Raw genomic sequence first — 27,049 nt, 5'->3', positions numbered from 1 at the left:
GGCCTACATATTCAAAGTTAGCTTACTAAATCCTATGCAGAATATATATCTTGTGGTCATACATTGATTTTAGTTTTTCTAAAAGTGCCTGAGTGTTCAATGAGAGAAGCAGGGTACATTATATGGGTTTCTGATCTTATATACATGTATCTGACAAGACAAGCTGTTACGGTTTTTAACTTACTTCAGCTAGTGTGACTATCAATCTTGGAATGTCAGGAAAGCACCAATTTTGGTCTATCTATCTATCTATCTATCTATCTATCTATCTATCTATCTATCCATCTATCTATCATCTAGCTAGCTAGCTATTATTTAGCTATCTACATCCATCCATCCATCCATCCATCCCCTTATATATAATACTCCTTTATTTACATGATGAATTCATTAGTTCAGAGAATTGTATGATCATATTGTATCATGCATGTTACCTTGAGAGCTTCTAAGATTCTACCGTCGTAGTCAATTACAACAGTATCACCCTGTTCTCCTTTCAGGCCTGGAGGTCCCTGAAAAGAAAAGGTTATTGCAAGTTTTATGCTAACAGGCACAACACTCTACTAGTCACATACTATTAGGATGCCTTAGTAAATTATTATCCACTGGAGGGAAGAGTCAAATATCACCTACATTGCTAAAGTCCCAAGAAGGGCCAAGCTGTTGACTGCCCTGATCTCAAGCTTGCTATTTTTAAAGACAATTAATTATCTAATCCAGCTTCTTCTCAACAGTGGTGATAGAGCTGTAGAACCCCTTTCCATAGTAACATTTTAAAGTCCCTCTTAAGACATTTTGTTAAAACCTTGTTAAAAGCTTTTTATCGCTACATGAACTTTGAACCATCAAAGATGAAATGGAGCTTTATTCTGTGAAAGGAACTTTACAGTATGGATGCTGTCCCTCAGAAAGGTACCAGAATTGTTTCCAATTGCACATTTCCATTCATGGATAATTTTTTAATCCCCAAAAAAAGCATCTGTAAATGGAGGAAAAGAGGGCAATTTTATTGATACCCACCTCCCCCCAATCTATTACATCTTTCCTGTGGATTTAGTAAGTATCTGAACAATATCAGAAATAAAAGGAGTGTCTTCTCAACTGGGCAATTTTCAGATGAACTGAGACTGTAGTTTTTTCATTTACTAAGAACTGGGAGGATCCCAACCCATTTTTTGTAAAGTTGGAAAAACTTTGCTCTAGGAAAAAGGAATAATTTCTTTAAATTTATCTTCTGTTCCTGTAAGGCTCTAATCAATCTAAAAGGGTGGATATGATTTTGATATTGTAATTATTTGAAAGCATATTTGACAATATATGTCTACACAAAACAGATTCTACCAGTACCTGTTGTAATCCTTTGTATTTATATGCCCCACACAAATACCAAATTTTAAGAATTCCTTGAAAATATTTTCAAGTCCAAAACATTTATATTAATTGTAACTTTTATTTGAATTAGTCTGCAAGTCAACAATAATATTCATAATTACTATATTGCATATTCTTCCCAGCTTCGCTTAAACTATTGGAACGTGATAAATTGTGGGTTATGAATTTTAAGGCACTAAAACAGAAGAGGAAATTCATACCCGTGGCCCAATATGACCATCTGTTCCTTTCTCACCAGGTTCACCCTGAAAAATAAACAAAAGCAATAAAGAAGATTAACTTAGAACAAAGATGGAGAAATTGACCATGCTGACTTGAGCTATTGGAGATTTAATTCAGTGAAAATTTGGAGAGTGACTTTCCCCACCTATTTAAAGAAAAAGCAGATTAATATGACTTGTATCTGGAGGAACACAATATTAGCAGCAGCAGCAGCAGCAGTTTTAAAAAGCTTTCAACATAATCTAGTTGTAAAATAAACCAGACAGATCAGATCCAAGTAACACAAGCCTCCTACAAACATGAATTTTCTGAATATGTAAGATTATGTATGTCACATGACTGGAAAGCCAAGCAGTTTTAAATAACTATCCAATTTAACTGACAAAAACAGCAAAAAGTAAACATGACATTAATCTCAATGCTACAAATTAGGAATGTTGCCGCATTTAAAAGGACAGTACCTTCTGGCATTTTGAAGCACCACTTTCTTCCACTTAAAAGCACAAAGAAAGCTATAATCAGTTTTAGTATTCAACTTACAAGCGCTAATTCAAGTCACAAGGATGATTAAATTGGCCCTGTATAAACAAATACCTAAAGAATAAACGAACAAATGAACAAATTTAACATGTAGGTGAGATTGGGGTGAGAGGTCATCCAATGGAACTGGATTTGTCATCATCAGGACCTTGATGATACCACAGCTATATATCATCAAACCTGGCTGACCAAGAAATGCTGTCTTGATGCTGGCCTGGAGGCTGTAAGGATTTGAATGGGGATGAATCGGCTTCCATCCAACCATAGCAAGGCAGAGAACTTCCGGTGAGGCATTTTCTTTGACTCCAGCTGTGAATAATTTGGGGTTCCTCCTGGATTCATGGCTCCTGCTCAGCAGGTAGCAATTGTGGCTGGGGGATATGTGTCTTTGCACATATTCATTTGTGCACCAATTGCACTCATTCCTGGACTGGGAGGCCTTGCTCGTGGTCCTTCATGCTCTGGTGATTTCCTAGTTGGATTACTAAATTGTGCTCTGTTTGGGGCTGCTCTTGAATACCAGATGGAAATTACAATTGATCTAAAATATGATGGCATGGACAGTTTTTGGTAGCCTATAGCTTACCCATATTACACTGCTGGGGGAACTGCAGTGGTTCCCTATTTCTTCCTGGATGTGATTCAAGGTTATCATCTTTAAAGAATGAATAGCACAAGGGCAAGTTATTTGTGGTGCCACCCTTTGTTGAGAATATCTGCCCATTCATCTAGGGCTGATGGGGAGGATGCACTCCAGGTCCCTTTCTTAAATGTTTGCTTATTAAATTTATTTGCTGCCCATCTTGCTGTCACATGAATCTGGGTGGATTACAATCTTACAATCAATGTTGCCATTTTGTGGGACCTAGGCAGGGTGTCTTTTTGGTTATAGCTCTGTCGTTTGGAGCAATCTTTCCCCTGAGATCTGGTTTTCTAAAAATAGCACTAGCACTAGCCCTTAAACTTATATACCACTCTTTGGGCGGTTTGCAGAGTCAGAATATAGCCCCCAACAATCTGGATCCTCATTTTACCGACCACAGAAGGATGGAAGGCTGAGTCAACCTTGAGTCAGTGAGAATCGAACTCCTGGCAGTGGGCAGAGTTAACCTGCAATACTGCATTCCAAGCACTGCACCACCAAATAGACTTGAAGATCTGGCTTGTCCCACAAGGGTCGGGGTAATGTGAGGCTGGAGCCCAGTAAAAGTCTTTGTGGTGGGGGGATGTGTCACAGTTGGGGTTGCTGGGAGTTTCTGTGTTATTTTTTTTTTTAAAAAAAAAACACCTGAATTACCCAAGCTTATGTTGCATATGTTGAGTTGCTATTTAAATCTAATAAATAAATCAAGTTTCCTTTATGCCACAATTCATTTAATAATATGTAAGGCTCATGGGGAACTATGGAATCAACCCTCAAACATTTCATTTCAATAATAAAGACAGTAAGAGGAGTATTCATCCGTAATGGGTTCTTCTTGTCCACAGAAGTGAATGGCACCTCAGAGATATTTATTTTGGGTCCTCTCCGCTTCTTTTTTTCTAGTCTCTTCTTTCAGCAAGAGAAAGTTAAAGAAATGTTGTATATAGTATGGTTAGGTGTGTGTCATGTATGTGTTTCACTCTTACCATTCTGCCATTTCTAGAATGAAAATCAGTCAGTGTGCTAATCATAGCATGCTTTTCTCGTGCTCTCCTTACCTTTGGCCCTGGTAGCCCATCTATGCCTTTTTCTCCCTTTCCACCAATGCTTCCTGGTTCTCCCTGCAACATTTGAAAGAGGCCCGATGGAAAACAGTTGTCAAGCAAGTCAGCATTCATCTGTAGTAGCCTTTCCCTTTCCTTACTTTTGGCTCTGTAGCTTGTTTGCGCCCTTTTTGTCCACTGGGCATAACCTACCTTGCATACTCCACGTGTTTTCAAGAAGAGCAATTGAAGTGGGGAAAAAGTTTCCAAGCATCAATTAGCTAATTTAATCCCAGGCATCCCAAACCTGTAAGCTCTGATGGCCTATTTACACCTATTCTTCAATACTGGCCAATGCTTCCCACTCTTCCAAACACCTTGGAAAGAGATTTTTGTACTATAAAAGTACAAAAGAAAGCCAATTGGTTTAGTGGTTAAGGCACCAGACTTTGGGCCAGTCGCTATCTCTCAGCCCAGCCCACCTCACAGGTTTGTCGTTGTGGAGAAAATAGGAGGAGGAAGGTGTGTTGGATATGTTCACTACCTTGAGTTATTTGTAAAAATAATAAAGGCAGGATACAAAAAAATAAACAAATACATAATTAAAAAAACCTCTTAATACATTAACATGCTTTCCTCTTGTACTTCAAGTGGTTTAATACCATTTTGTATTGGAAAGAGATTCAAGGGAATCAACAAAATGTACAAGCAATAAGCTAAAATAAATAAAACCTTATAAAAAATAAACACTATAGTCAAATAAAAATTTAAAAATGGCAGAGTTACCTTGCCTCCTTAGAAACTGTATTCAAAGAGAGCTGCTACTATTTGAAAACATTTTCTAAGTTTAATCTGAAGAAGCCACTTCTTGAAACAATGCCTTTTCCCCATTTAGGCTAATACTTCCTGGTTGTTTGAAATAAATTCAAAGAAATTTTAGTTTTGAAGCAAAGCACATGCTAGTCTTATTCTCTTTGGGCTTCAGAAGCCCATCTGTGCCTAGGGCAATGCTTGCTTGCCTGCAAATGTCTAAAAGTGGTGCCCAGAAAATTCTTCATCTGAATGCAGGACATTCACAAATCACATGATGCTATTTGATTAGATGCTCACCTTTGACCCTGGCACCCCCTGAATACCATTCTCTCCTTGGGGCCCAGATGTTCCTTGATCTCCCTGAATTTAAAAACAATCTGGTATCAATCATTACTTGAGAAACAATATTCATATTAAAGTCTTAACTGATTTTATTTGCTATACATGATTATAATTTTTCTATTTTAAAAAAATCAAACAGGACATCTTTAAAGTAGTATCTGAATTCTAATGCAGTTCAGATTTGTTTGTTCAAACTGTTATATTTGCTTAACTATTAATAAAGCCCAATGTCATCAGCCAAATAGAAATTTTCAGTTCTTGATTCAGTGATATACAGATGGCCCTTGCTTACCGACTGCTTGTTTAGCAACTATTTGAAATTACAACAGTATAAAAACAATGGATTTGTGACCAATCCTCATATTTATGACTGTCGCAGTGTCCCGTGATTGCCATTTGGGCCCTTTGTGACCAGCTTGCAACAAGCAGAGTTAGTGGAGAATTTGGAAGTGAAGTTGTATGTCATAGCCCAAGATGTTTCATTTAATGACCGAAGGGTAAGTGAGATGATAAGTCCATTGTGATCATGTGATTTTCCTCTTAGTGACCATGATGCTTAGTGATGGAATTGCCAATTGCAATTGTAGCCACTAAGCTAGATTCATATACGTTGCCTGATATAGTTGTAAATTACCTTGACTCTCAATCAATACATGTATTAAGAATCAAATATTATGGACGTATTTACAGATATTCATGAAATTGAAACTGGCTAGAAAAATAATGTTTTTTCCCCTCAAACAGATATTGCAAGGCTTAGCTTTTCAATCCTATAGATGTTTGTGCTGTTTATAGCCATCCATCCCTAGCAATAATATGAAAAATGATGAAATGTACATTGCAACGTTATAATGCACACTCCAATCTTTTTTACTTACATCATAATATTATCTGCAAGTACTATATTTGTCACGGCGCACATTTCATCATTAGCCCACTTGCCCTGTCTCCTCAGATCTCAACAATGCTTTTTGTTTTAAAGCCCAGTCCTATGCTCATGCTTCCACACAGCCAGAAAGAGTGAGCTATAAAAATGATATTTACCTTTGGTCCTTGAATCCCTGGTTCTCCTGGAGTCCCAGCATCTCCCTAATAAACAGAACATGTATAGGTGAGACTGAAATGTAGGCGTGTGTAATGTTTGCCAGCATCACAAAGTAATTATTAATTGGATTTAATTTAAAAGCGGGAATAAATATTTTTCTTTTAAAGAGATTGCTTGCATTTATAGGAGGAATCTTACCTGTGGAACCCACTGAATTTTAATCTTTAAATATATTTATAAAATCTGGTAGCCATATCTTATTGAAATTCTGATGGCTATGCATCAATCATCTCTATATTTTACATGGACAGAATATTTTAGTAAGATATCATTAAGCTTTGATTTGGCTTATAAACTGATTCTCAAAATTCATGTGATCAATCTCTTTCACACTGCAGGATTCAAATATCACTGGTATTATTGAGCATTTTTGCTTTGTATAAATGTATGATTATAATGTGTGGCTTAGGGCTTAAACCACTAATGTAAGTCTATGGGGCACTGTATTAAAAACAACTCACGATTGATAAATAAAAATCACCATAAAAATTAGTAAAATTAAAAAGCAATTACTTTAATGAATGATGAAAAAATATTAAGCATTCAAAAGTCATTTTTAAAAAAGAATACAAGCAGAAACTTGTAAGGAGAGAAGCCGGAGTGTAAAATGTATCATTGTACAAATCACAGCCCAGGTATCTCTATTTTTTAACATAATAATCTATACTTTATTAAGTTTGACCAACAGCCATTATGACATTGAAACCAACAGAGAATAAATTTTACAAATGTTCATCTCCTTTACTAGATGAACAAATATCTAATAAAGGAGAATAGTTATAACTCAGGGTTGAAATGAGGAGTCCTTGGTCATTTCTGAGCTTGGTTTTCTTGCAAGCATTTCATTAGGTAACATCATCAGTGCTAGGACTGATGATGTTACCTAGTTTGGGTAATGAAATGTCTGAAAGAAAATAATCAAGCTCAGAAAGCACCAAGGACTCTAAACAAATATCTTGTTTCCAAACTTCTGAAGTCATTTTGTTGTCTCCTCACGCTTTGAACTGAAGAAAACTAATGTGAAAATCCAATCCAATCTAATTTCAAAACTGCCAATGAGTCAGAGGGCAGAAGGCCAGCTCAGAAAGTGCAGGCATATAACTCTTTCCTTTATTTTACATTCATCAATTTATTTTCTTTTTTTCCCCAATATGATCTTTGACTTCATTTCAAAGAATCTCTGCAATTGCTCAACATCTGTAAAAAGAACTATCTGTCTCAGTCTCCTATACGTGGGAAAGAGGATGAAGAGAGAATGAGGCACCAAGCTAGAAACTGGGAGACTGTGAGTTCCGCCTTAGTCCTGCCATAGCTATGAAAGCTGGATGGCTAATCTTGGGCCAGTCACTCTTTCTCAGCCCAACCCACCTCAAAAGGTGGTTGTTGTGGAGAAAATAGGAGGGAGAAAGATGTGTTGGATACGTTCACTGCCTTGAGTTATATGTAAAAATAATAAAGGCAGGATACAAATAGAAAGAAAGAAAGAAAGAAAGAAAGAAAGAAAGAAAGAAAGAAAGAAAGAAAGAAAGAGAAAGAAAGAAAGAAAGAAGGAAGAAAAAAGAAGAAAGAAAGAAGTGATAAATATTATCCTCCAATAATACAGTTCATAATAATAATAAAAATGCTGCTCCTTCATTACTCTTTCTGGCATCTATTTGCTGCATGTTCAGTCCTATACATAGAGCTGCCTCAGTGTGTGTTGCATAAACAGAGCAAGACATGCACATGTCCAAAAGAGAGACAGGTTTGACCTGGTTGCTTCTCTGTTTGCTCACTTGGTGAGGGACCATTTTCAGGAGCATTGCCCATGACGCACTGGGATGGCCTTAGTCAAGTGTCAAGCAAGCATTAGTGTTGAAGTACCAGCTTCGGAGAAGAGGAGCTATTGAAGAGGCAGATAGATGAAATGCCCAAACTTGTACTTCTGACTTCACATCTCTCCAGCATTTGCTATTCTGGTAGCCACCTCACCCTAACCAAATCTTAGGGCTTGTTTGCATGATTGCTTACAAGATATCTAAATGTAGGTAGCTTTCGAGAAAAATAAGAAAACACAACTTACTTTTTTTCCTGGAATACCAGGTTCACCCTTTAAATAAGTAAGTAAGTAAGTAAGTAAGTAAGTAAGTAAGTAAGTAAAACACTTAATATGAGAGATGCAAAAAAAGATAGGCATGAGAAAACAAAAGTAATAAAAATGAAAATACTAGTTCACATTGATCTTAAAACTATCTTTTCCAATGTACTAAAATTCAATTCTTTTGCCAACAACTGGTGGTGATGACCTATCAAGCCCTAAATGGCATGGGTCCGGATTACCTTAGGGAGCACCTGCTGCCAGCATCAACTTCCCATCGTCCTGTGCGCTCCCACAGGGAGGGCCTCCTCAGGGTTCCGCCGGTCAGGGAGTGCCGACGGGCGATCCCCAGGGTGAGAGCATTCTCAGTGGGCACGCCTGCCCTATGGAATCAACTGCCTGTGGAACTCTGGATCGCCCCCGACCTTCGCTAGTTTCGCCGGGACCTAAAAACCTGGCTATTTGAGTTAGCCGGCCTGGACTGAGGGGTTTTAAGGTTTTAAATTTTAAATTTTAAACTCTTTTGGGGCTATTAATTTAATTTTATTTTAATCTGTACATTGCACTGTTTTAATTTGCCCTGTAAACCGCCCTGAGTCCCTCGGGAAAAGGGTGGTATATAAATCAAAATAAATAAATAAATAAATAAATAAATAAATAAATAAATAAATAAATAAATAAATAAACTGATGCAATTCCTCTTAAATAACCTGGGGTTATTACGTCTTATGGATAACAGATTTCATGCACTTATTTCAAAAGGCCTATGTTTAAATTCCATGATAAGTAAGAAGTAACTTTAGACTGCAGAAATGACCCTTTTAACATTACTTCAATGTTAAAGTTAAGGAGTCAAAATGTAAACATGGGGATGTTCCTGATTCATGCCTTCAGGCTGTTCAAAAGGAAGATCACCAAAAGGTAAACAGGAGTCCCGTTTCCCTTCCTGACACGTGCACAACCCTCGGAACTTCAAGGAAAGTGTTTTTCCCTGACCAACCCCTTTCCTCACGACTTCACTCAAAGAGAAAAAAACCCCACGAATCTAACTAACTGATACAGTGAATTGGAGATAGAAGTAATTCAGTGTTTCTGAGTATTTGCAGTCTCAGAATTAAATTGTTGCAAGCTGGTTTTAAAAGACAACTGTGTAGGAAAATATATTTTATGGTGCTTATCTCATTTTTGAAGTTATTCTCTTTTAGTTCGATCTCTTAGATTTGTTTGATACTCTACAACTAAACTGAAAACATTTTACTCATTGTGACCTTTTACAAATAACACACTACTAGTGCAACAAAAAGCACTGGGAACAATAAAGACATATAAAAAGTGTGGAAGAAAATGTAGTGCATTACTTCTTCTACGAGACTATAGCCAATTTCTCTAAAATGTAAAATATTAACAGATAGCTGTGGTCAGTGCTTTTTTTGTAAAAGAAAAAGGTGCCGGAACTCACACACGTCATACAACCAGCCTTGCCTACCCTACAAGGTTCCATCCAAAAAAAGGTGCCGGAACTCCGTTCTGAGCGTTCTATGAGAAAAAAAGCCCTGGCTGTGGTAACATCAAGATGATGAGCTTTCAATATTCTCATTCTGAAGTTTGGAATTTTAGCCCAATGCAAATACCACTTAAAAGAAATAGTATTCTAAAGAAATGGATTTAAAAGGCTCCTTACAAGATAATAAAATGTGGGAAGCGACACAGAACTACTTTAAGAGGAGGGCAGTGATGGCCCACAGTTTAGTTCAGAAAGTTACTCATCAAAGCAGACTGGTTGTTTCAGTCCTGCATACTACTTTAACTTGGCTACTGTTATTCTCTGTTTAGCACAGGAGAGGTGGAGAAACAATTGGATTAGGAACCAAAAGTGGATGGAAGTAAACAATAGTCATTAGTGACTAAGACAAAATGAAGTCACCCGTTAAAGTTCTTAGACAGAGGACACAGTGACTCAGAAAACAGGAAGAAACTTTTGAGTTATACTTATGTAACTATCCCATATTTAACATGTGAACACTTCATTACAGATGGCTTTAATATCATATTTTGCATACTAACCATGGTACCAGCTTCTCCTTTCTCACCCTAAAAAAACAACATAAATATATATATTTCATATTAGACCAACAATATATTTCATTTCAAAATCTATTTTCTAAAAATCTGTCTACCAGCATAACAGTGAAGGAAAGAAATGTGGAGATTTTTTTCTGTTTGAGAAAAAAAAAACTTTAGGTATTCCGTTGATTTAGGAATCACCGTCTTATCAGCTCACTCAAGCGACATGCAGATAACACCACACAATCAATAATTAGACTTAACACCGAGCACAAAAATAGATTTCATCTCATTTAATGTTTTTTGGTAAATAAAACTCGTATCATTCTTCAAATTCAAGGATGGGGTATCAACAATTAGTTATTAAAGAAAAGATTAAGAATGGCTAATGCATTAAAAAAAACCTATCCTGAGAATAGATTTTTCTAATAGATCTGCCATTGCTCAGTGGAATAATCACACGGAATTCCTTCACATTGCTGTTCTATCAAGGTGTTGTGATTCAGGGTCAGCCTGTGGGTTCGGCAGTTGGGTCGGACGACTCAGAGGAGGAGGGGGGTGTTGAAGAGCTTGCTGAGGGGGTTGAAGATCTTGCTGATGGGAGCCCTCAGCCAGGCCCCTCCCACCTGGTCACGACGGAGACCCAGCTGTGTGAGCCTGACAGTGTGGATGAAGATGACCCACAGCTGGCCCTGTTCAAGGACGCCTGACGCAGGAGGCAGTCAATCAGGAGTAAACAGAGGAAGGCAATGGAGCACCTCGGAAGGAGGCAGAGAGAACCCACACCCTGAACTGTATAAAAGGGGAATGCGTGGGAGGGCTGGTTTGCTGAAGGCAACCGCTTGATTAGTTCCTGTTTCATAGCTCCTGTTTCATGGTTGGTGTCTTGTTTTGCTATTTTATGTTAATAAATTTGGCAGGCTTAATTCCAGCCTCTTGCCGTTTGTAAAGGGGTTGTCCCTGCCTTTTCTGCAGGGCCGGTAGCAGGCTGGTACAGAACACAAGGGAAATAAAATGTTGTCAATCCCTGAAGCTTGGTAAATAATTAGGATTTATAAATAATAAATCCTGAGAAGGTTATCCAATGCATTTCATTGGAAAATTATATTTGGACAAGCTAACATAAGAAAATCATTGACTGTAAATAAAATAAAACTTGATGGCAAGTTCAATCAAGTTACTGCCTTCTTCACTTACTCTTTATTGTAACAATACTATACTTTTCCTTCCACTAACCTCTTCAGACATTTAAGATCAAGTTGGGTATATGACTTAAAGTTCTTTTAGCTTACATGCATCATGAGGAGCATCTCTCCGAAACCATGCATGTTACTTAGCTTTGTAATTATTTATGCCTTACAGGAAGACCCTTTGGGCCATCTTTTCCTGTATCTCCAGGAGGCCCTCTTGCACCCGGCTGTCCAGGAGGCCCAGGTGGGCCAGCAGCACCATCTTTACCTTGGTCTCCCTATGAGAAGTTTAGACAAAGCATTATAACATGGGGGGAACATTTTCCTAGTAAATGGATTGTATCATCAAATACTAGGACCTGGCGTAATTAGGATGCTGGTTTGACAAGCAGCAAGCTCGCGTTCGAGACCCAAGTGCTGCTGTGGGAAGGGATGAGCTTCCGTCCTTTGTGCCAGCTCCTGCCAGGGATATGAAAGGCACTCCCAACTGGGTGTCCCCTGGGCAATGGTGATGTCACCAGCTAATCCTTTCAACCCAGAAGTGCCTTGGTGCATTCCTACTATGCAGGAAGATGGAAAGCAGCAGAAGAATATATGTGGGACTTAGTGATGTTTTTAAGTCCTGCAATAAACGTTAGACTGCAAGTTAATCAAACTTTATGGAGTATAATTTATTGCACCTAAAGCACCTCATATTTAGTAAGGTAAAGGTAAAGGTTCCCCCGCACATGTGTGCTAGTCGTTTCCAACTCTAGGGGCCGGTGCTCATCTCCGTTTCAAAGCCGAAGAGCCAGCGCTTGTCCGAGGACATCTCCAAGGTCATGTGGCCGGCATGACTAGACGCCAAAGGCGCACGGAATGCTGTTACCTTCCCACTGTAGTGGTCCCTATTTTTATACTTGCATTTTTACGTGCTTTCGAACTGCTAGGTTGGCAGAAGCTGGGACGAGTAACAGGCGCACACTCTGCTACGCGGCACTCGGGATTCGACCCGCCAAACTGCCGACCTTCTGATCGACAAGCTCAGCGTCCTAACCCACTGAGCCACCGCGTTTCTTCTCATATTTAAGAAGCCTTTAAAGACTTCTTTTGCATGTATTTGGCAACAAATATTGGAGGCTGTAAAGTTATATTCACCATGTCCAATTCATATGTATGTGTGTTATGCAATGATGGGTACAATATATCTTCTTTGTGTCTCCAAATGCTGCGTTCCCATATTTTTTTAGACCAAAATCAGGGGAAATTAGTAAGAAAATAGATTTTTCAGCATACTGTCACTATATTTGTAGAAAGCATCAGCAAAGCTATGGGGCATGGTTATGGTTTTAAGGCAAACACTGCTGCTATATCTTATTTTTATCACCATCATTAAGTCCTGTGCAGATCACATTGGGCAGGAGTGTTTTCCAGTGTTTTCAATCTTATTTATCTCATTTTATCATGAAGCAAATGTCAAAAATTTCTACAAACAGTAAGCTACAAATTGCCTCTTAGGTCAGATGTATAGTTACCATGGAAAATCTAGATGCATGTTTAGAATATATTATATTACTATTTTCATTTCCTGACTGCCCTCCACAGACCTTCATATTACACATAAAAGTTCCTGAGGCAGTCTCCTGTCTAGGTGTTAAGACATCAAGGTAACCAACCAATGTGGGCTGTTTATCTTCAACTGCTGTATTGTATAGTTTTAAACAGCCCATAATGTGGTGTTTTTTCTTAGAAAAAAATAATATTGTGATTCACTGAAATATTTACAAAAATGCAGTATTTGTAGAACACACACGACATTACCTTTAAATTGGAGGTCACACAGCAAGAATACACACAGATTAAAATTACAGTATACAGTACATCACATATTATGCTCATAGCATAGAGTAAACTACCTTTTTAAAACTTCCTTTCTTCAAATACAAGATGATGGTTTTTAAACAAGCTGCTATGAATTTTAAGATAGTTTCAAAATTCATTTGCAGGAAAGCAGAAGTAAGTTGCTTCATGTTTGAACATGTCTCTATTTAAATCATATTGCAAAAGTATTGTAACTGCACTCAATCAGAACAGAGCTGGAAGGGTTCTTGGAGGTTTTCTAGTCCAACCCACTACTCGAGCCAGAGACCCTATACCAGGGGTAGGCAACCTCGGCTCTTTTATGACTCATGGACTTCAACTCCCAAAATTCCTCAGTCAGCATAGCTGACTGAGGAATTCTGGGAGTTGAAGTCCATGAGTCATAAAAGAGCCGAGGTTGCCTACCCCTGCCCTATACCATTTCAGATAGGTAGCTGTCCAGTCTTTTCTTAAAATCCACTGGTGATGAAGCATCTACAACTTCTGAAGGCAAGCCGTTCCACTGGTTAATTGTCCTCACTGTTAGGAAGTTTCTGCTTAATTCCAGGTTGCTTCTCTCCTTGATTAGTTTCCATCCATTGTTTCTTGTCTTGCCTTCTGGTACTTTGGAAAATAGGTTGACCCCCTCTTATTTTTGGCAGCCCCTCAAATACTGGAATATTGCTATCATGTCACCCCTATTACTTCTTTTCTTCAGACCAACCTGTAACTGTCCTTCATATGTTTTTGTCTCCAGGCCCTTAGTCATCTTTGTTGCTCTTCTTTGCACTTTTTCCAAAGTTTCAACACCTTTTTTGCAATGTGTTGATCAAAACATGCGAAATAATATTATTTTTATTTTACAAATTAGGAAGCTGACAAATAGCTTGTTTCAGTAAGCTCTGGTCTAAGTAGAGAATTAAAACTAGCCTCCACAAGATGTATTATTTGAATGAACAAGAGTGTCAGCTATCATTGTTATAACCTGGATTATAATCTGGTTTGGAAAATAACCAATAATCCTGCCAGAACATATGAAGCCATCACTGAAATCTCCAAGAAAATTAATATCTGAGCAGGTTGTCCTAGTGTCAGAGTTAATTTAATGCCATCCTACTTAGACTCAGAAATTTAATGATAAAAGACATTCAACATCTTTTCAATTTCTAATAATTTTCTATTGGGCAATACCATAAAACCAAACTAAATAGCTCCATCTCAATGATACTGGAATTCTAAATTATTATTTCATGTACATCCCACTCTTACTATTCATTAAAATTGGCAGTTGTACTAAGACCATAATTCTTGAAACAGGACATATCAACATGGTCAATAACAGCTTCTTGACAAATTTGCCAATCTTTCAGTTCTTGGATAAACATAGTGTTAAAAAAGCAGGGACATACTATTGACTTATCTGTTTTGATATTGACATGTACTATGTCAATATTCCAACTGTATATGGCATGCAGTACATGCAAGAACACAGCAATGAACCTAGACAGATCTTGGGGATTGGAACATGTTATTTTAATGTTTTTCTTAGATTTGTATGAACAGAATTTATATGAATTTGATGAAGCTCAGATGATGCTAACATTACAGATCACAAATAAAATGTAAGGCACAAGAAAAGTAAACACATTTGATTTATGTAACATTTTTGAACTAGAAGCAACTGAATGGATTGCAAAAATATCTTAAGATTGCTTAAATTTATGAGTTGCTGACAGTAGAAGTTCTTGCATACTGCATATATGAACACTTAAGAGTGAACACTGTGGCCTAATACAGGATGGAATAGAAACGAATTCTGTATTAGGATGTAACACTGCAAACTGCAAGCAGTACAGTGTATTAATTTATCTGCTGTTTCTGAAAATTAGTTCTATGTTTGTTAAATATGAAACTCATAGAATTTGAGATATTTTCCATGCACACAACATATTCTTTGTATACGTTGCTTGGCAGTTTGCTTACTTTCTTGCTGACATTTGCAATTCTTGTAAAGCCACAGTAGATTTCACATTTTAATCTATGGAAAATCTGAGTAGTCATGACATATATTCACCACGACTTTCCCTAAGTGGGGGAGAAGAATTAAATCTGTTTTCATGAAGGCAACCTCTGTATTCTGTCAAATGGTGAAGTAACTGGATGATAATTGAAATGTTTATTATGGATAAATAGTAAGTAATTTTTTTAAATATTATTTTGATGCTTTTACAGTGAAACACAGCTCCAGGAGACAGACACAGGGGCCTAGCATGCTATCGTCCATGGGGTCACAAGGAATCGGACATGACTTAGCGACTGAACTACAACAAAGTAATACAATTCTGATTCTAATTGCCACAACACTCAAGTATATTCAGATTAGTTTATGACACAGAATGGTAAAAGATCTTGTCAGAGTGTGAAAGAGCAGAAGAATAAAATAGTAGAAGAGAGAAGCTTAAATTAAGAAAAGCCAACAACCTCTCAAGAAAACACAGCAAGCCAGAAGATTAAAAGTGATTCTACCTTAAACATACGTCGGCTAAAAATATGCTGGTCAGACAGAAATCCATGACTGAGGCGAGGAAAAGCCATCTAGTCAATGTAGGTCAGCAAAGAAAAAGAATCAAGACAAAGAAGATAGAGAAAAGGGTAAAGGCATTTTATACAAGAACTCCAATATGAAGCAAACAATTGATATAATCAGAAACAGCATTGATTGATTCAAAACCAAGTCACAAGATGGGTGACAGCAGAATAAACTATTCTGTTAGTTCACAGGAGACAACTTGTGACTCCCAGCTCTCCTGAGATTTGGGCTTGTTCACATAGGTTTGCATACAGGTGAGGTACCTGTTCAACAAAGCTAAAACATTTTACTTAACCCCTGTCTCCATAAATCAAAATTTAAGATGCTTTATGGCAATTTTAAAGGGATAACATACATTTTATTAGAGCAATCATACTTTGATAACACTTGTTCCTAAGGAACTGATGTAGTTTCAATGGGAAATAATCTAGCTAAACTGTTAGAGTAGCTTAACAGCTAGGGATATATAATCTAGCATCAAGTTTTGCTATTAAGTCACTGTGGTGTCTTGGACTATGGCATCTTGGACAATATTAACTTTCTAGGTTTTGAGAAAAAACCCAAATAGATATTTCAGTTATATGCTAGGGAAAAATCTACTCTCAACATCTATATATTTAATTTAATTTAATTTAATAACATTTATATACCGCCCTTCTCCCTGAGGACTCAGGGCGGTTCACAGGGCAGAATAAAATAGCAAATACAAACATTAAGAGATGATTAAACAATTGCCCTAATTAAAAACAATAGAAGTACAGTTCTAAAAAACCCCGAGATAAAATTAAAAGACCAAAAATAAAACAACCCCACCGATCCCCATCAGGCTAGGCCAGCTTGTACAAACAAAAATGTCTTGAGATCGCGACGAAAGGAGCGAAGATCGGGCGCCATCCGGAGCTCTACCGGTAGCTGATTCCACAGCTCCGGAGCGCCCACAGAGAAGGATCTCCCCCTGGGGGCCACCAATCGACATTCTCTGATCGGTGGCACCCTGAGGAGGCCCTCTCTGTGGGAACGCACAGGGCGCAGGGAGCTTGATGCCGGCAGCAGATGTTCCCTGAGGTACTCCGGCCCCATGCCATGGAGGGCTTTAAACACCGTTACCAGTACCTTGAATCTCACCCGGAAGACAACTGGCAACCAATGCAGCTCACGGAGCAGAGGTGTAACGTGGGAGTATCGGGAGACTCCCAACACCACTCTCGCGGCTGCATTCTGTACCAGTTGGAGCTTCCGGGTGGTCCTCAAGGGCAGCCCCATGTAGAGAGCGTTGCAGTAGTCCAGACGAGAGGACACGAGCGCATGAGTGACCGTGCACAAATCATCCCGGCTAAGATAGGGCCGCAACTGGCGCACCAGGCGAACCTGGGCGAAGGCCCCCCTAGTCACAGCTCCTATGTGGTCTTCTAAGGTGAGCCGTGAATCTAGGAGGACACCCAAGTTGCGAGCCCTATCTACGGGGGGTAATAGTTCACCCCCCATAGCCAGAGGTGGAATGTCCGAATAAACCCGGGATGAAGGTATGCAAAGCCACTCAGTCTTGTCGGGGTTGAGTTGAAGTCTGTTCCTCCCCATCCAGACCCGAACCGCCTCCAGGCAACGGGACATCACGTTGAGGGCATCACTGGGGTGGTTTGGGGTCGAAAAGAAAAGTTGGGTATCATCAGCGTACTGATGATACCCAACTCCAAAGCCACGAATGATCTCACCCAGCGGCTTCATGTAGATGTTGAACAGGAGAGGCGAGAGGACCGACCCCTGAGGAACTCCACAAATGAGAGACCTCGCGGTCGACCTCTGCCCCCCTGCCAACACCGACTGCGAACGTCCCAAGAGATAGGAGGAGAACCACTGTAAAACTGTGCCTCCCACTCCCAATCCCCTGAGACGCCGCAGCAAGATACCATGGTCGATGGTATCGAAAGCCGCCGAGAGGTCTAATAGGACTAGAACAGAGGAATGCCCTCTGTCCCGAGCCCTCCAGAGATCATTCACCAGCGCGACCAATGCCGTCTCCGTGCTGTGCCCGGGCCTGAAACCCGATTGGTAAGGGTCTAGATAATCCGCTTCATCCAGGACCAGAGGGAGCTGATGCGCCACCACACTCTCAACAACCTTCGCAAGAAAGCGGAGGTTGGAGACAGGACGAAAGTTGTTCAATACAGCTGGGTCCAGGGCAGGCTTCTTGAGGAGAGGCCTCACCACCGCCTCCTTCAAGACGGTGGGGAAGATACCCTCACTCAAAGAAGCCGATATAACTGCCTGGAACCAGCTGCGTGTCCTCTCCCGGGCTGCATAGACCAGCCAGGAAGGGCACGGGTCCAATAAACATGTGGTGGTGCTCAGCCTCCCCATGATCCTGTCCACTTCCTCCGGAGTCACAGAATCAAACTCCTCCCAGGTGATATCGACAAGACCACCCGTGTCCTGATCGTCAGACTCTGCCCAGTCAGAGTCCAGACCGGTCCGAATCTGAGCGATTTTGTCCGACAGATGTTGGTTAAACTCCTCGGCACGGCCCTGCAAGGGATCCTCCCTCACCTCCTGATTTAGGAGGGAGCGAGTCACCCTAAACAGGGCGGCCGGGCGATTATCTGCGGACGCGATAAGGGTGGCGAAGTGGTTAGACCTCGCCTCCCTTATCGCAGCGAGATAAGACCTAATGTAGGCTCTTAGTCGCAATCGGTCGGATTCGGATCGGCTGGACCTCCAACCGCTCTCTAGGCCCCGTCTCCGACGCTTCATCTCCCGAAGCTCCGCAGAGAACCATGGAGCTCGACGGGATCTGCACCGGGTCAGGGGCCCCAGGGGTACAACTCGGTGAAGAGCCTCAGTGGCCGTCCTTTCCCAGGCTTCCACTAAGGCATCTGCCGAGCTGTGAGCAAGGGAGGCAGGTGGGGACCCCAGAGCTGCCTGGAACCTCTGGGGATCCATTAAGCGTCTAGGGCGGTACCATTTAATTGGTTCCAAACACCCACGGCGGGGGGTGGCAAAACGGAAGACCAGCCGCAGGAGATGATGATCGGTCCATGACAGGGACATAATAATTGGAGAGCCCCCACCAAGATCATCTAACCACCGTCCAGATAAGAAAACTAGGTCAAGGGTGTGGCCTCCCTTATGTATGTGTTTTGTGTGTAGGTACAGTATGTATGCACACACACACACACACACACACACACACACAGAGAGAGAGAGAGAGAGAGAGAGAGAGAGAGAGAGAGAGAGAGAGAGAGAGAGAGAGCTAAAGGAAAATCAACTTTAGGTGGGCCCTCCCCTTCTTTGTTTATCAGTATTGACTCAGTATTGACTCCTGATGACTTTCTGAACTAGTCCCTGCACTTTTCTGGGCAAAATCTCTGGAAGTGGTTTGTCATTGCCTGCTTCATAAGGCTGAGAAAGAGTAACCATCCCAAAGTAACCCAGCCTGTTTCATCCCAAGGTGGGACTAGAACTCATAGTCTATCAGTCTCACCAAGTGTCTTAACCACTACAGTACTTAAAATGATTTTTATATAAAAACACATGAACAAGGTTGATTTGCCAGTCAGTTTTATTAGATAAGGATAGACCTAACTGTCTAGTGAACCTATAGCACATTTCATTTATTTAGCACATTGGGAAGGTGATAATTTACGTATATTTATTTATATATGAACTGATTTCTGTATAAGCATTTCAGGAAAATTCTCATTTATAAAATAAAAAGGAAAATGAACGGTGGAAAAAAATACCTTATCATCTTGTTTATATATATATATATATATATATATATATATATATATATATATATATATATATATATATATATATATATATATATATATATAATTTTAATTCCATTTATATCCCGCCCTTCTCCAAAGACTCAGGGCGGCTTACAAGCTTAGCAGTAGCCTTCATTCTATGTATATGCCTGCTTATTAGGGCTTTCACACACCCCCAAGAGGCATTATTACAAAGTCAGCTTATTGCCCCCAACAATCTGGGTCCTCATTTTACCTACCTCGGAAGGATGGAAGGCTGAGTCAACCTTGAGCCTGGTGGGATGCGAATATAATATATAATCCTACACCTACTTGGAAATAAAATTTCACAATCTTGTATGATATAGCAATGTATTTAAATAATGTAATATCTTAACACAATTTTAATGAAGAATGTTGAAGAAAAGAATCTGATTAAAAGCACTGTTATGCTGTTTTGATGTAAATATAGAATATATTTTTTTGCCAGTTACTTCCATGGACTTTGGCTGAAAACATATGCTATAAATTATACATCCGAAACACAGCTTTCATGTTGTTTAGATTATCATTATCAAAATGCTGTTTCAAGTTAGATGTCTTGGACTGAATGTACTGTAGATATGATTCAAACCTTAGCTGAAACGGAAGTCAATATTCCAGTTTTATGTGCTAGTTTGGGCCACAGGAGTAGCAAAATCAAGAAACCAAAGCCACATTTTATTTTTATTGATCCATAGATATTTATTTGCCCTTACTCTTGCTGTGTTCACAGCACAGTCAGCAATTCAGTTGGAAAACAAATAATAATGATCTCCAGTACTGAAGCTGATTGATTTAATACATAGAGGATCTTGTCACATTCTATTTTAGCCACTGTAACAAAAGAGAGAAGTCATATAGCAACCTAGCAGTAAAACTTCATGTTCCGTTTGATTTTATTCTTTTTTGAACAATATTAAGACAGTGGCGTCAACATATACTCTAGTATGGAGAATGAATTCTGAAGTTAGTGCTTTGCACATGTGTTTGACTTCATAATCTCAACAGCATTCCAGGCTTGGGAGAGGAAATCAGTTCATAAAATTCCATGAAGTAAGACTTCTTTGTTGGAAATGCTAAATTTTTCAGTCAGCATTCCGTTTCATAAAATAAACCCCCAATTTTCACAAAAGATTCTAATCAATACCTCTCAAGGCAAGATTCCTCTCAATTCCTCTTTTACCGGTCTACTATAGAGTGCGTCCTCTTGTATGGTATTGTGGTTTGGTATGCTGGTCTGACAGCCGCGGATAGGAAAGTATTACAGAGGGTAGTGAGCACAGCACAAGACATTGTGGGCTGTTCCCTGACACCACTGGATGACATCGCCAGGGCTCGTTGCCTTGGAAGAGTGAGGAAGATTCTCAGGGATGACTCACACCCTGGACAGTATCTCTTTACTCTCCTACCATCCGGTAGGAGATATAGGAATATAGCCAGCCGTACCAACAGGCTGAAAAATAGCTTTTATCCATGGGCTGTTAGGCTTTTAAATGGGACATAATCTTATGCAGAATTGACTTGGGAGGCCGGTGTGTGGTGTAGTTGGTTAACATAGTGTGGTGGGATGGAGGGTTTGTTGTCACTGTGTGTTGGGGGAGAGAGCACGGGGGGAGGCTCAGCTAATCTCAATGTACACATGTACTTTGACAATAAAGGTTTATTATTATTTATTATTAATGCCTATTTATCAAGAGAGAAACATGGGGTGCCATGAGTCTTCAGAAAAATCTGCTTGATGAAGATTAATTAGATGGACCAAAAGTCTGATGTAATCATTTGGTTCTTCATATTTGATTAAAATATAACATTACGCTCCTCCTAATAATTTATATATACAGCACAGATACTTCTTTAATGAACTTGATAACAAAAATTATTTCAGATATAAATTAAAAGAAGCAAAGGTCTAGAAAGATTGCATTGGGAAAACATGGAACTAAAATGCTGGAAACATGGCATAATATATTCCACAACAATTGTATGGTCAAACACAACAGTGGGTCCAATTGGGTACCAAATGTCTGGCCAGTTAATGTAGACTTTGATCATGATACACTCAGATAAAATTAAGATTTTTCAATATTAAGTAAATGACTGCTTCCTCTGAAAATAGAAGTTATTTACAATTGTAAATGTATGTACTATGTATTGTGAAGCATATAGTATGAAATAATGCACCCTCCCTTTACGCCAGGAAATAAAGTTTGCTGCTGAGGCCAAAGCAAAATAAACCTGTCCAATTTAAAGAAATAAAAATAATTTAGGCCAGATGCTGTCACAGAAAAAATGTATCTGGGAATGGAAAAGAGAACAAGAGGGTTTAGGGGCCAAAGAAGTAAAAAAAATGTCCTAAAATTTCAAAAGAATCTGAATGGGTTTTTGCATTTGTGAGAGAAACTGGATGGTTACATATTGCTTGAACTACAATCTGATTACTGGTCTGTCCTGCTGAGAGACTAGGTCTCAATTTTCCCAAAAGACGCAACACATTTGAGAAAATGGGGCATAAATATATTTCGTAACACGAACATTGCTAAATGCAAACCTCTTTTATGCGTAATTGATAACATCTGGAAATGGCTTGCAATGTTTTCTTTCCTTCCTTTAAAATGTAAAGACCCCTTCTGAATCATTTCCATTTTATGGTTTATGTTAAATGCACAGTGACAACAATCCTTCTTTGAGAAAGAGATTAAGTCGCACTGCTAAATACCATTTTTTAGCAACTCATTTTCTAAATATGCATTGTTTCCTGTTCTTCTGCTGATAATACTAACAGAAGATTTCCCGAGTGAATTGTTTCTGAATTGTGATAAAAACTATTAAATTCTTTAAGAATAAAATAAGGCTCTTCCCATTATAATGTAGAAATGCAATGGAATCAAAGCATTATCTAAAGCAATCTGACTTCTGATAAAACTGAAGTACTGTATATCCTAGCTTCTACTGAATCTAGAGGATTGTAGAATTAGAGAAATTAATTTCCTGTTTGGCTTAAAATTTTGTTACACTCCTTGGAAAGCTCACACTGTTTTCATGTAGTAACATTTTGCATTACAAAAGAGAAAAACGTTCAATCCAGTTAGTTAATTATTAAACAGAGTTCAGTTAGATCAAAAGAGAATGGTTGAATTGTTGGTGTTCTTTGAGCTTGGTTGTTTACTTGTAAATGCTTCATTAACTGACTAGGTGACTTCATCAGTGTTCATGAGTGTGGGCTTTGCTCCTTGTTTATATACAATAGCTTGCCATGCCAGTTTTGGTGGGGGTATGATTTGATAATTCCTTGTTTTGTGTTGTGTTTTGCTTGTTTGTCTGATGTTAAGTGCTGCTTATCTGGGTGTAGGCTGCTGGAGAGAACATGTTCTCATCTTTTTGTTTTTTTGCTGTCTCTTTTGAATGGTGTGCAATTCTTGTTTATCTCTATGTACCTATTGATGGCTGATTTGTATCAGTCTTAGGCTTCCAGGAATAACCTGTTTTTGGATTTAGTTTGATCTAGAATGCTAGTTTTATAGTTGAAGCTATGGTAATGTGTGTCCATATATTGAGATTAACAAGTTTTTGTTGTGCTTTTTGACTACTAGTTGGTGTTCATGGATGTGCTCTGCTGTCTTCTGTCTGTCCTACATAGCAGTTGTTAAAATCCTTACACTATATGTTCTAAATCACAGTTCCCCAACCTTTTGGGGTTGGCAGCCTGTAGTTGGGGGAGAGGGAAAGAGATGGTTTTCTGGGGGATGTGAATGCATGCACGAACACTTATTGCTTGTGCAAGTAGGGCCATGAGTGCTTCATGCAAATGGGGTCACAAAAGCCTGTGATACTCACGTGAGTGAGCCATGAAAGTCCACAACTGTTGTATGAGTGGAGCTGTGAATGCCTGTGACACTCACAGAGTGGGACTGTGCGCATGTGCACATGTGTGCACCGGCCAGCCACTCACACGTGCCAGTGGCCAGTAATGGGCAACAGCCCACAGACTGGGGACCCCTGTGGTAGATAACTCTTGTTTGTTCTGGTTCTTTGGGACAGCCTCCCACTGGACATCTATTTGATCCAACTTTGTCTTCTGGAAACTGCTCTAAACAAAGCACTTCTGAAGGGCATTTGAAGCTTCAACAATCATTATTTAGTTATAGTTTGGTTACTTTAATAGTATTCTATGTTTTTCATTAGTATCAGTATCCTTTTTGTTATTGTATATTGCACATTGATGTTGTTTATTGTTTCTTATGCATCTTATCTGTGTAGCATCATTGGTGTATACCATCTGTATACCTGCTTAGCTCTTCCTATAGGTTTCCACTTCAACTTAGACTCTATCACTGTCATCAGACCATTTTGCTGTGTTATTATAACTTTCCTTTATTCATTCATATCTAGATAATACCTTGCTTTCACCTATGGGATGTTAATTTAATAAATTATATGCAGCATTACTGTTCTGAAATTTACTATTGAACTACAAAGCTTGCATATTTGAAAAATCATTAGGGCTGCTCTCTCTATTTCCTTTGATGGTGCTTTTGTCTAAGGCCCAATCTTCTAATCAAGTTATTAAGTTATTACATGAACCACAATGTACATCAACAGAGAGCCATGGAAAGAAACATATAGTCTGGTGCTGTAAAATGACCATGACTGTAAGCAAGAGAAGATACCCATATAGGGATAGTCTGGAAAGAATATAATCATATGCAGTTAAATTGAATTAAACTTAAATATTGCTTTCTACTGGAAAAGGGAATTAAAGAGTTAATAGCTGATGTTTATGCAGAAGTTCCCATGACATCAAAAGGATTTATTCCCAAGTAAATAAAGTGCAGAAATGCAGTCTGGAATAAAACTTGTTTTCTTTTGGAAAGTTTCCTTAAAATTTCAGTTTTGGGAGAAAGAAAGGTAAGGATAAGTTGTACAGCTCTGGGTTTTCCCCCCATCTTTTTATCTTTATGCTTATATTCATATATTTTGATGTTTCTATGCTTATTTCAGCCAAACTCTCATGTACATGTAAATATGTTCATAATTACTAGTGATACTTACCCTTGGGCCAATATCTCCTTGTTCACCCTACAAAACAGAAAAGTTACTATCATCTGCTGCTCAGTGTTGCTTTTGGCCAAATTACTTCTTCCTTATAAATAGGAACAGTGGGGAAATATGGGAAATTAGAAGTTTCAAAAATTAATGTTTGACATTTGCCAACATTATTTCATGTCCTAGAAGTTGTCCACATTATAAACGCCTCAATTTAGTGAGCTATCTGGGAGTCACATATAGCAAGTGAATGGGTAGAATGGAAGGACCTCTAGAAAGTATTATCAGGACAGGTATAGACAAAGTATTTATACAATTCTTAGATGAACATATTTAAATGGAAAGAAACTAGCCAATTGCAGCCCTGATTTAGGACTCCAACTTTGCTGCAGAAGTCAAATCACCAAATTCATGCAAGATACAGCATCAGTTTATAGTTCACCTCAATTCTTCCCTGAGCATTAAAAAGGTGGTTATATAAACATGCTATTCCAATTGTTCTTGCCAGTGGGTACATGGTACACCTAACAATTCAAAGATGGTTCTTTTTGTTCTTGGCTTCTTTCTCTGTTTGTTCTCTTGGAAATGCATGGTGTGCTACCTTCATCTGCTGATGAAGAGCCTTGTGAGAGACATCAGAGTAATACACACCAACATACTACTCATTGATAATTCTATCCAGGTCTGACTTGCAGGGCCATCTCAATAAAGTCAATATAGAATAAAGGCCACAAGAATAAGACAATGCTTACTAGACTAATTAACACCTCTCCTAACAATGTCAAAGCACTTTTCAATTGACTCACCTTATCTCCTTTTGCTCCTGGAAGTCCCTGTAGACATAAAAAAAAGAACAATTAGCATAGAGAAGCACTGTTTTCAGTTAGAACCCTTCTTGTTATGTAAACTACTATAAAAATAGTTATTCTCCCATACAACTATTTCAACAGGTGACAGCTAGCATAATAGAGTGGAAAGTGGCTGAAAACTTGATCCCCAAAGGAGAGTCTAAAATAGAGATTTTTGCTCTATTAAGAGATAACCAATTAGGGTAAGGGTGGTGGAACCAGAAAATCAAGAAGAAAGCCATTTTTTTTCTATTTTGCCTCCAAAGTCCTTTTGTTTTGTTGTTTATTTTTGAAAAAGAATCAAAGAGGGGAACTTGAATAAATATGAAATGATTAACATGTGAAAGCAATTGTTCTGTATTTGGAAATCAATTAAATTGTAAAATACACTAGTGTGAAGTGCTAGAGGCAAATCTAAGTTTCAGAAATCACTCAAAACTAAAAAAAATGGATTAGAAAAAATAAAAATGTCTGTTAGGAATAACTTGCTTCAGAAAACAAGACAGTTCAGCAAAATATTTAACATTGAAGTATTTTTCTCACAATAAGTTGTTTCTGTATCTGTTCATTAGAGTGGAAGCTAAAATCAATACGTAACTTCCTTTCTTTTGCAACAATCTTGACAGTTTCTCCTGTTTTTAATATAAACATTTTGTCTGCCTGTTTCTCATAAACAGACAAGAATTAAAATGATATTTTTGGGAGTTGAGCAGCCTGTAATTCCATATGTATCAAAATTAAAAACATGTTGAAATCAATAAAAAATGTATAATTATGTTTTGAATAAACAATACAATTGTATGCACCAAGCATGCTTTTACAAGTGAGCCAAGATAAACTTAGCAAAATATATCTGTAAACGATGTTGAAAGCATTTTTACTACCCCTGCCCCAATGTTTAACTTCTGAAAATTACTCTAGGGACTTGTTTTCCTTATTACTTCAAAATATCCAAATGTTTACATTTCTACTTTTGTTGCAAGTAGACCTTGTTTAGTGACCACAACTGGGAATGACAACTCAGTTGTTAAGCAAAGCAGTTGCTAAATGAAACCTTGACTGTGTTTATAATCTTACTTCGGGTTGTTGTTTTTTTTTGCTTCATAGACCTGTGAAAGTCATAAATGTAAAGATTGGTTGCAAAGTTTTTCATTACTGTCATAACTGCAAATGGTTGTAACAGCGACCACACAAGGGCTACTGGTATAGATTAAATACTTGGCCCTTTAGTCAATTTGGAGGATCAGTGAGCAGAGAATGTTAGGAAGATGCTTTACTGAACACTAATTTTTCTAGTCGCCCTGTTGAACTGCTATGCCCAAGCTTTGGTACTGTTCTCTCAGTAGCAGAGTTCTCATACTCCAACTACAGTAGTCCTTGACTTATCACCATTTGTGAGTTACATCGGCACTGAAAAAAGTGACATCATTTTTCACACAACTGTTGCAGCATTCCCATGATCACATGATCAAAATTTGGGTACTTGACAACTGGTATGTATTTAGGA

General features: G+C 38.6%; 1 protein-coding gene across 1 annotated transcript in view; it reads right to left on the bottom strand.

Annotated features, from left to right (window-relative positions):
• The window catches only part of COL23A1 (collagen type XXIII alpha 1 chain), a gene marked incomplete at its 5' end in the record, with an annotated part of 306,180 nt that overhangs the window by 36,592 nt on the left and 242,539 nt on the right, over positions 1-27,049 (bottom strand). The window contains 11 exons of the mRNA XM_083351737.1: positions 435-512; positions 1,593-1,637; positions 3,856-3,918; positions 4,951-5,013; positions 6,040-6,084; positions 8,163-8,189; positions 10,242-10,268; positions 11,602-11,709; positions 15,797-15,865; positions 24,701-24,727; positions 25,501-25,527. Of these exons, the coding sequence (XP_083207863.1) occupies positions 435-512; positions 1,593-1,637; positions 3,856-3,918; positions 4,951-5,013; positions 6,040-6,084; positions 8,163-8,189; positions 10,242-10,268; positions 11,602-11,709; positions 15,797-15,865; positions 24,701-24,727; positions 25,501-25,527 (579 nt within the window). The remainder of the gene's footprint in view (positions 1-434; positions 513-1,592; positions 1,638-3,855; positions 3,919-4,950; positions 5,014-6,039; positions 6,085-8,162; positions 8,190-10,241; positions 10,269-11,601; positions 11,710-15,796; positions 15,866-24,700; positions 24,728-25,500; positions 25,528-27,049) is intronic.

This window comes from Vipera ursinii (genome assembly GCF_947247035.1).
Source record: "Vipera ursinii genome assembly, chromosome: 2".
NCBI classification, from domain to species: Eukaryota; Metazoa; Chordata; class Lepidosauria; order Squamata; family Viperidae; genus Vipera; species Vipera ursinii.
This window is presented reverse-complemented; position numbering and strand designations above follow the sequence as displayed.